Below are 11,385 nucleotides of genomic sequence, written 5' to 3'. Positions count from 1 at the left end.
AGTTTTGACAAACTGTTCCTGATATGAACAGTGATACATTTGACGAAATTATTATCATAATGCACTGGTCGCCTTAAATGCTCCCTGAAAAAGTCCCTGACCACGAACAACCACTTTTCTGGATGATAGCGAAGCCAACGATGGGACGGAACCAGGCGAATCTAAGACGCCGATCTGAATCCGACAGCAGGTAGTACCTAAAGTAGGTTTCATGGCCTTCCCTTTTCCTTTGCACTAGCTAAATAAGCACTCTGCATTATTGAAAGAGCGGCATTTTAATATTAAACTTTGCCAAACTGCTTTGGTGTTTATTAGTATTGTTAAGATGTGATATCTAATACATGAACAGTTGGGTTGTGTTTTGTATATTGTAATTCCGTGACCCGTTTCATATAGTATTGACTGGTATATACGGTTCTCGTACAGTCATTCGGAAATTGTCTCAATTGGCTGTCCTAAGGTGTCGTCTCCTGAATATTCATGCAATTTCAGCGACAGCATAATCTCCAATACGCCGCACGTTAAAATATGAATTTGCCGGTATTTTAAGCGATATATGCAGGGAGACCTCTGAACCATACTAAATATCGTAATATAAATATCGAATAAATATGGAGAGACTTTGTAGAAAACTTAGGGCTCCTTTGATATGTTCTGTTGTCATTTTTACGTTATTTGTGCTGTTACAGCGCAGTTGGAGAACACCATCAAGGATTAAAACGGCAGCTGAAATCGAAAAAGTTGTTACTGACCTTTACGTTGACAACAGACAAAAAGCAAAGGATCGTGTGTTTGATGTACGTAAAATGTGCGATAACATATGTGATAGGTAAGCAGCATTTCTCTTATGTATATGCTATATACGTTGCTTTGTTGTCTAGTTTAGAGACTAACTAAGATCGTGAAAACTATGCCTGATTTTGTTTTTATTTTTCTGATGAATACCTTTGAACATAACACTATCAAGATGTAATGCATGGTACAAATAAAACGAATAGTTAAGAATAAGATAACTACTTTCAATCTGATGCGATTAATGCCTTTCGGGGTTCATGTTTGCATCATTGAAGTCATAGATCACCATAAGTATGAACAGATCCTGATAACTGTCTCTTTGTATCAGCTATAATACTGTAAATATGATGATTTCCGTCTAGTAATCAATATAGTTGCTGCATCAGTAATAGTTTCAAGTCTTCTTCATCTGCATCTGCATCACTGCTGGGTGAAGCTTCCCATTTTCGTTGTCATCGCTTTAGTCTATGTCAGGCCTATTGCTTGCCTCGTGATGACATTGAGGAACTCCTATGACTGGCTCCTGCTGAGAAGAAGGCTTTGTCAATAGATGTTTCTTGTAGCCACAAAATGTAGTTAACGTTAGCACACATTTACCTTGCCTGCAAACAATGTTCACCCTGCTTATTTGGCAATGCTATGTACATGCTTGAGGTGGGAAACAAGTTTCTTGTTGCCTCCTTCAATAGTCCTGACGCATTTGAAACAGGTGTATACCATATTCAGAGATTATTTCTTTTTCGCCACCCCTTTAAAAATGTCAGTCTCAGTCCAATTTTTGGAATCGATTCTGCTATACTTATTTCATCTAACAAGGACAATGCAGTCATGTCAATTCCATTTTCTGCTGAAAAAGAAGAAGAAGAAAAACAATTAACTTAATTAATTTAGCATGGGCAGCAGAGATTGGAACACTTTGGGAGTCATATCATTCGACTTAATCAAGCAACTGTTATAGGACTGGATTTTGATGGATGGTGCCCCATGAAAGCTTTTTTTTTTCAAATTTCAACTTTGGCGTCAGTTTTAAAGGAGATTTCTTATATTATAAGCACATGTGCATGTTTTTGTAAATATTGGGCAATATAATTTTGTTCTGTTTTAACCAGTACAGCATCCTTAGTGGTAACACTATACTAACAGTTTGTAGCTTTACATTATTTTGAAGGAGCCTAAAGATCAACATAGAAATAATTCATATTGTATTCTTTATTACGACTGGTTGACCAGTGCTCGACCCCCTTCCCACCACCCCTCTCATTTAAATGACAGTGGACGCAAAAATTAATCAACACAACCATGCACAATTGTCACAATAGTGAATGCATTGCCATAATGGTATAACTGATACAGGGCTTGCCCTAACCCACAGCTGAAAAAAAGGTGTGCCATCAGGCCCGTTGCGTTTTGCCGTCGGTGCCCCGTCTACAGAACGGTGCCCATGCCTGTCGGCCCCGCCCAGCACTAAAAATGTCCACCCGTCACTAATACAAAAATCGCCAATTACGCTGTGCACAATATCCATCTGGTGCAGGGAATATCTCTAACCTAATTTATCGTGATAGTTTTGCATCGTTAATGCATCGGTTCTTATAATTAACCAACATTGGCCTAGCTCACTATCTCGTTACTGTTATACGGTTATGCGTTACCGCAAAGCAGATTCATAACAATGTAAGGCCTAGCCTTAGGCCTGTGCTATTTGCCAGTAGCATAGGCTAACTAGTATACGTAGGCTAGTAAAGTACTACTATGAAGCCTAGAAATGTGAACATTATGTATTCCATGCACGGTCATATGGCGTCAAGTTAGCTCCCAATGCCTTATGTTAGTAATATAAGTCATATTAGTCATATTTACGTAAATTACACTCTTGATCCAATCGTTGCAGCTACCGTAACAATTAAGCCATATGCTAGGCTAAACTTGGACCTAGGTCCTAATTAAGTTAAGTTTGAATAAACTAGTATCGTTACTCGTTATGCTTTACGACCTAACCTTACGCTATCATTTTTATACCCAAAATTACATCATATTCATATGAACATGATATAGATTCGTCATTTGTTTACCCTTTAGTAGTCTTATCTTTTATCTTATCTTGAAACCTGGCTATCACCTCTTCAACCCCCCCCCCCCAAGTTTTGTAGGATTTCTTCCATAGGCCTGCCCATCTTCTATATTTCATCTACAACCGTGCATGTAAGTATGAGCTATGCAACGATACGTACCGTAACGTAAGGTGTTTGTGCATGTACACATACGTACACATATGTATGGACAAAAGTTCATTGTTCCGTCTCAGATGTGCGCGTCGCCCCAGTGCCAGTGTCTTTCGATTTAGCGGGACGCTTACCAAACGCTGGGTATATTTATTCAATTTGCACAGCTTTTGACTAAATTCTTTGTCACTATAAGTTGGTCAACAATCAGAGCAGTGATTTTGCCCAATTTTGTTGAAACTTCCACAACCGAGCATTTGCCCAGAAAATATTCCTCACCTGTTTTAGAGTGTATATATAGTACAACGAATAAAGGAGAACTACTGAAGTTTCTGTTCGTGTAACCAATAGAGAGAGTAGAGGCAGGGATATCGTTTTCATGTGCGAGGCGTACTCACGATTGGCTCCGGATTACGACGTCAACAGAAAAGTTGGATAATTTAGCAGTAATCCCCATGGACGTACATATGGTCCCATTCACAAAGACAGACTTTTTCAAACGATTCAAGGAACTGCACCCTTGTCGAGTGATGGGAACATCGTTGCTTTATGACAAATAGCCATTGTTGTAGAAAATACCACATTTTCCGTGGAGTTAGAATAGTTTCATGTCATAAAATGTTCAGAAAAAAAGGAAATTTATCGGATATCTTTACAAATTCCGTAACATTTCTGGAACTAATTCAGGGTCTAAACTATGCAATTTTTTGTTTACTTTTTTTTTGCAAAGTATTGCACAGTTTGCATTTGAGCACTTTCCACCAAAAGGAAATGTTATTGGATATCTTGAAACATTTTGTACAATGTCTGGTACTATTTCAGGCCTGAAAAATGACAAAATCTTGTTAATTTTTAGCAAACTATTGCACCAGTTTCCATCTGAGCTACCATAATTAAACACATTTTTCCCAAGGGAATGGGGACACGGCTCCTATTGTAGCCCACAGGACACAATTCAATAGTCACTTACTCAACAGAGACATACATCATTGAAAATAGTTGGTGTAAGTTTTTAACAATGGAAACTGTTGTCAAAACCCAAACTACACAGAACGATTGAAATGGGTGGGATAGTTTGCTACAATGGCAATTGGTAGACGAACAGTAAATATGCATTGAGTTAAGAAGAAGCGTCTCTGTTAAAACACAATCCATTTTCGTACATACATAAGTTATTTGGGTTGGGGGGGGGGAGGTAACGGGGTGGGACCAAAAGTTGACAATTAACTGGTTATTTGTATTATTTTATGTAGATATATATATATATGTATATATATATATATATATATATATATATATATAGATAGATAGATATATGTAGATATATATATATATACATGTATATATATATATATATATATATATATATATATATATATATATATATATATATAGATAGATAGATAGATAGATAGATAGATATATATATATATTGAACGCAATTCAGCAAACTTATGAAACTGATCGCCTTGTAAGATGTTAACATAGAAAGGTTTGCACAGTATAACCACGTGGAATATTCTATGGCTTTAAGAAAGAGCTTTTAACATGTCTTCGAAATGTTTTCGAAATGTCTTTCCATGTACAACTTCGACATCTTGTTTTATTTCTCGGTTTCCTGTGTTGCCTGGTACCAAAAAACTGCGAATACTCTGTATATTAATTTGAGCCTCATGTAAACCATTTTTTACGTTGAATGAAGAATTATTTTTCTCTGACTCTATCTTTCAGAACTATGCAAACCTGTTTTTCTACGGATATCACTATTTTCGTCTATAAAAACGCTGAGCCAAAACAAATGTTATTCGAACAAACCTTTGGCAAATGGAAGAGCAAAGAAGAGGGGTTTTCTAGTAAAAGAAAACAGTGTCCCATTAACGAAATAGACTCATCGTTCGAAACATTGACAACGCAGCCGAAATGTGCAATAGTAGGAAATAGTGGAATACTCTTAAAGAGTAAATGCGGCAATGAGATTAACAAGCATAATTACGTCATGAGGGCGAATATGGCGGAAACAGAAGGCTTCGGTGATGACGTAGGCAACAAGACCACGCTAATGATGATCAACGTTGAGATGACAACTAAAATATTCAACGATACCATTTTTCCTGATAACGGTACGGTCTATGACGCTATAATGGATAATCTTCGATCGTTAAATGATAGTATTCTTTGGTTTGCAAAAGGATTGCCACATGGGAGTCCATTTTCGAAACAACTTCATGATATAGCTGGATACGTTAAGAAGAAGAACTTAAATACCAGGTTTGCGTTCAGCTACAAGACCGCTGGCGGTTTAGCTAAGAAGTAAGTATACACGCTTATGATGTCTCAGTTTTCATGGTATTCAAAAGTGCATTTATGACAGACTCAGCCTATATTGCAAGGTTTCAGCATGAATGCTCGAATTGTGACAATATGTTGCCTCTGTCATTGTTGGGAGAGGTGGTAAGGTATCGAAACCTGAGTGTATTTCTTCATTTAATGTTGTATTATGTAAACAGTAACCTTCAAGGTTTTCCAATTCATTGCGGTGGCTCGAAATTATGCACTTGATATTGTTTTGGACACATGTGAAATCTTTATTACCAACGTGATCTGAAAAAGCGTTCATATATGTAAAAGACTTCGGGGTGTGTTCAAAACACATGACGGTGCGTGATATAAGGTGGGGATATGATAGTTAAGTTCGTGGTTGCCGGTAAACGTGTCTTGTTATGTATTGTATAAGGAAAGAGTGTAACCCTTCATTGTTGCACAACACAGGGCCATCACTACTGGCGGGTTGGGGGGGGGGGGTTGTAGGGGATTCTGTCACTCCTGCTCAACAAAATTATGTTTGTCCTTACAAAAGGTCTCGAATTTCCCATAACCCATATTCGTAGCTTAAGCGATCAAGTCAACCATGTGTACTCTCATAAGTTTGCTGATACATTAATAACTCTGTAAAAGGAACTATGTGTAGTTGAGTGTATGTCCTGAACGCACAACGCTTTGTGCTTCACTTTAACAGAGAGGGTTTATGTCCTTTGGTAAGAACGCTTTTTTCTCTGTGGTGAAAAATTTGATTTTCACGAGTCAATCAAGTGGCATTGAAAGCGGTCTAATCGGAACTTTGGTAGAGACATTCCATCTATCAACTAGCTATTGTATACCGTCCTCCAAGATACCCTCAATATTGCATGATATTATGAAACTACAATTAACGACGTTTGATATGGCAATTAATGTTATGCTTTTAAATGGGATATGATTAACATGACATTCGGAACTGAAACATTTAACCACAAATCCAATAACCAGGCATTAAATTACAATTTAAAATAAAGCAAACTTGAAACAGAGAACATTTCCCGTACAAGATGGATTGATTACGGTATGTATTTTCAGTACTTCATAACTTACAACAATGACAGAAAAAAAAAGGTATAATAATGGCATTAAATGACCCTTTCCGAAAGTTTTTGAAAATTCCGAAAGGGTTTCTAAACTCTCTGAAACAACTTTTACTAGTCTTCTATGATATCATAAACTGTACTCAACTGGGGAATATTGATCAAACTGTTGAGGAGCTGGAGGTAGAGTTAGTCATCCGATACACACAGAGAACATAGTTACTACTGTAAATCTTAAGATTTTGTACCACAGTAAAAACTGGATCGCGCTATAAATCGGTAGCATGTGCTATTAGGATTACAGTAAGGATATGTGTAATTCAACAAATCCAGTTGTTGGGATTTGCTGGAATTACAAATATCGTCAGTTCTTACTGTAAACCCTATAGCACATGCTACGATTTATCAGATTTGTCAGCACAATCCATTATTTACTGTGGTACAAAACTTTCAGATTTACATTAGTTTCTGTAATCTCTGTGTGAATCGGCTGAATTAGTTACTCGACTAGATTGCTTAATAATTTCCTTCTCGTTTATGAACTGCTTTGATATTGTTGATCTTCTTCAGTAAGCATATTCACGAGAACTCGAACTTGTTGACTAACTTACATGGTTAAGTTGTAGCCATACAATAGTGTAAAAATAACAAATTGTAAGCATCTCAGTCTGCTTTCAATCCATACAATTGCACTGATACCATTTTAAGCGAACAGACGTCGTGGAATTTAGTTGCGTGGGAGTTTTACTCTTATCTGCCATTGTAATTTTGAAATCATGCATACAGTATAGAATTTGTTTTTCTATACTGACCTCACCGCTGGATCACGCCATGTATATATGACTAATACAAATTAAAAGCTAAAGTCAACCACTGCAAGGTTATGCTGGTTATAAAATGTTTACAATGTTGTATTCAAATGGTATTGCTCCTCGCATAGACGATCTCATGCGAAAACAAATGTAAACAACATATTGTAAAAGGTCTGCGTGATGTAACATACAATTCACTTCTTTGGTGCTTGCGCAATATCTAATAACGATCAAATCTATAATGGCATGAAACGTAGCAATCGCTTGATATCTTATGATTGAGGAATACTCCAGCTATAGAAGCCTGACGTGAAACATTGAGTCGCTGAGAGATGTATGATCTTACAGTTTGGTGTATTTAGTTTCTGTAATTGTTCCTGGCAATAGGAAAGTGATTGGCATTATCTTGCCATATGACTTATAGTATGTTTTATGTATGTGTAGACTGCTTAGAAGCAAAAGCAAGTCCGCAATGAGTTATCTGTATTTTCGCAAAGCCTTCCATGCACCGAACATGAGAAGTCTGTCAGCTTTGTGACGTTGAGAGAATTACCCCATTGACAAAGAATTCGATGATTTTTGACTTATTAGAAAAAAAGGACGTTTTCACGTACTGCACTACTTTGCTGGCAAACAATAAGAAACATTTGAGGCTTAAGTTTCTAATAGTGAGTATTGTTACCATTGAAAAAAGACACATCAGTCTAATACTACGCATTCAATGTTATCATATGCTGATGTTGAATAAAGCACTAGCTGCTGATATTTCCTAAAGATTAGGTAGTAACACACTTAATTAAAATACATAAAGCAATGACATTCACATTTGTTATTGTTTCTTAAAAACTCCACATCAACATCGTGTCACTATAACTCGAAGTATGATAGAGTGTTACCCATTTGGAGTAATTACTCAACTCCCCCCCCCCCACCAATGTTAGTCCAGTAAGTGACTAAAAAAGGTGGTCCGTGATGGCATCATACCCCCTTAGAGTACAGTCTTTCGTTGATTAAGACATCAAATGGAATGCTTGTATACCTGACGATGTTTCATACATTTCGGTTTTCGTCTTGGTGCAAAATGTATCACAATAGCATTGGGAACACAAATAATAATGCTTGCAGCTCAATTACATCGACAGCAAGACTCAATCAAGTGTTAGCTGCATTCACAAAAATTACCCAAAATTTGAGTTATTTATATCTCGTCATATAAAATGTTATATGATAATGTAATTCTGGCCTTATGATACAGACAGATCATAGCAGTTTATTGAGCAGAGTACTACAACCGCCTGAATTTACCTTTCATTGTGAATTGTAAGGGATTAGTCACTTTCTAAATATGGATCCATATCATATTACATATAATATCCACATAAAGGTTTTTGTTGCTTGTTTTTTACTCGCAAACTAGACAAATTGGTACGAGGCATATGTGAAGCACCAAGAAAATATCGATCATGTCAGTACCAATCGATTAGTATAATACCGAACCACTCACGTTGCCTTTTCCGCGATGAACATTTGAATTCAGTAACACACATCAAGGACCAAATGAACAACATAAAGGGAAGGTCGTTTCTTTGTTGTTGAAAAGAATGCTCCTCTTTGTTAGTGGTTTTACATCCAACCATATACATGATTGTTAATACAGAGAGGTATATGCCGAGGCACTGTAAAGTACTGTGTATTAGTTTATAACATTAAAAAACATGTGTATTTTGCATTGGGCATTACGATAGTTAACCAAACTTGACGTTGGGAAACCCGATTATCTGAAGTTTCATTTGCACTGTCCGGGTCTCAAATCTCAACGTACCCAGATAATCTTTTAAAAGTAACTGCTTTCCCAATGAATTCAGTCTGTAGGTTACTTCAACGTGGATGTATTTCAGTTATTTGCTATTCGTTTTGGTTAAACCATTTCTTATCTCTTATTTCCTAACTTTAGAAGATGGAAAATGAAGACTTACCCTTCATCTGGACTTATAATGCTGATGGCTGCTGAAACCTTTTGTGAAGAAATTACTCTATATGGATTCTATCCTTATGAAAAGGACCCACAGGGCGCACCAGTGTTACATCATTACTATGATCCGAGACTAGTCAATTTTAGCACCCCTGTCCATAACTTTGACAACGAACATAAATTTCTGCAATCTCTTCATAAGAAAGGAACCATCAGACTTGTCATTGATCCTTGCGAATCATGAAATAATTATTCCGAGATTTTAAAATCTACCATGGAATATCAAAATAAATAAAAACCCTTTTGCCTGATTTGTGATAATTGTATATATTATTATTCACTTCTACATAATTGTTCCCTTTGCAGGGGCGCCGTTTCCCGCAGGGAAACGGGGACGCGTCCCCACCAAAAATTTCAGAGGTAAGGACATGATATACCATGTCCCCACCATCTTTTGAGTGAATTTTGGAAGTCCGACTATCCATGATATCCTGCTATACCGCGTTAGTCGTAAAGATCTCAAGTACCTATTAGGCGTTATCAAAATAAGCAACAAAACTAATGAATGAGCGAGTGTAAAAGATGGAAACAAGTCTGATACGTTAATTGGCAGCCTTACAAGTTGCTTGTTTCATTGATGTATGCTACCCGGTGGTGCTAACTTCAACCATGTCTCCAGCAGCCAAAACAACACCAGCCTTTGTTGAAATTGCGTTGCTAACTTCAGCCCATTGACACAGTGTAGGAGAGATCGAACTCAAACGTCGCTGTCCTTACGTCGCTACCGATTACTGATAGTCTTGGATTGAATGGGTCCCCCGTATGTAGTCCATGAGCTAGCAAACATTTATTGCACGTCTCAAATACAAAAAGTTTGACCATATAAATGGATAGGGGTGGTTTGACAACGCTGGAATTAACAGTTAAAAAGAAAATTGGAAAAAAAAAAGTTTCCAAAATGCTGCGTGTAGCCGCGTGGTCCCTCAGACGAGGACGTTAAATGGAAGTCCTGATGGTAGGATAGCCACCCCTACCTGGTCTCTAAACTTTTAGATAAGAGTAGCGTGTAAACACGATATTTATTCACTTTCGTACTGGTTTTCCTAAGTTCACACTTGCCACTTCCTCCCCTTCCACTGGCTGATTTTGCACTCCAACGACTGATGCTGCTCATCATACCTCTTCTTGACCCTGTTCGCCTTTCTCCAGCACAATATTCTATTTCATCTGCTTTGTTATTTGTTGTTATCTGTTTGTCTGGGAGCTAATGCAGAACCCAGCGGTCGAACCAGGAGGGCATGCAGGACTCCCTTTTCAGTCTTGTTTGTGTATTCCATTGTTGTTGTTGTTGCGTCAACTTGCGTGTAGCTCCCAGCACATATTTATGGGACCCCACGCCCTACTGCCCAAAGGGCGGTGAAGGAAGGTGAAGATGGACTAATTTCTTGTTTTATATCGGCTTATTATGATGTTTGTATTTTATAAATTTATCATCAGTAACTCTTATTCTTGTATTTTTGTAATTACTATTTTTCATGAAACATTTAAAACCGTGAAATATTAAAATGAATGACCCATTTTTGATCATAATTGTGTCTGGGAAATGCAATTTCCGGCAATCTGGGCGGTACATCTGTCAAAAAAAAATTCTGGTACGCTCCGCGCGAACCCATGGTCGCGCTCCGCTTAGATAGTCACGTCCCCACCAATTTTCAAAACAAAAAAGCGCCCTTGTCCCTTTGTAACATAAGTTTTTAACGTGAAAAGCCTTTTTCAATGTATACAGTGGCATACAGTTTAAGTGTAACAGAAACTAATCATGCTGACATTTTGCGGTATTTAATTATTAAAGGCGGCACAAAATCGAGATGTATTATGGTTTTCATGATTAAATATTTAAGTTATACAACTAAGTAACAATGAAAAACATATTGATGCTACTGTATTCAAACAAATGTGATGGTTATAGAGAATGGCTGGATCTCGAATGAGATACACAAATTAATTAAGTGAGTGATTGGAAGTAAAACAGCCAATGCATATATAGATATCATATTCTATATATATATATATATATATATATATATATATATATATATATATATATATATATATATATAAAATGCTAATTTGGATCAACCTGTTCCACATGTGGAAAGTGTGTGCATTGCACACTACGTGACAAG

At 37.0% G+C, this 11,385-nt stretch overlaps 1 protein-coding gene across 1 annotated transcript; it reads left to right on the top strand.

Annotated features, from left to right (window-relative positions):
* Nucleotides 1–561: 561 nt before the first annotated feature.
* On the top strand, nucleotides 562–10,933 carry LOC139983341 (alpha-2,8-sialyltransferase 8B-like). Its single transcript, XM_071996865.1, has 3 exons — nucleotides 562–829; nucleotides 4,749–5,327; nucleotides 9,182–10,933. Exons 1-3 carry the CDS (start codon nucleotides 612–614, stop codon nucleotides 9,441–9,443), a joined length of 1,059 nt encoding a protein of 352 aa, XP_071852966.1. The 5' UTR covers nucleotides 562–611; the 3' UTR covers nucleotides 9,444–10,933.
* The last annotated feature ends 452 nt before the right edge of the window (nucleotides 10,934–11,385 follow it).

The sequence above is a fragment of the Apostichopus japonicus genome, chromosome 16 (genome assembly GCF_037975245.1).
Source record: "Apostichopus japonicus isolate 1M-3 chromosome 16, ASM3797524v1, whole genome shotgun sequence".
In the NCBI taxonomy this organism is placed as follows: Eukaryota; Metazoa; Echinodermata; class Holothuroidea; order Aspidochirotida; family Stichopodidae; genus Apostichopus; species Apostichopus japonicus.
Note: the sequence above shows the minus strand (reverse complement) of the source record. Positions and strands in the feature narration are given on the sequence as shown.

Excerpts from the sequence above, each read along its gene's own strand:
- LOC139983341 (XM_071996865.1), top strand. The coding sequence starts at position 612 with ATGGAGAGACTTTGTAGAAAACTTAGGGCTCCTTTGATATGTTCTGTT. Across the intron at positions 830-4,748 it reads TGCGATAACATATGTGATAG|AACTATGCAAACCTGTTTTT; the intron begins GTAAGCAGCATT and ends TCTATCTTTCAG. Across the intron at positions 5,328-9,181 it reads GCTGGCGGTTTAGCTAAGAA|AAGATGGAAAATGAAGACTT; the intron begins GTAAGTATACAC and ends TCCTAACTTTAG.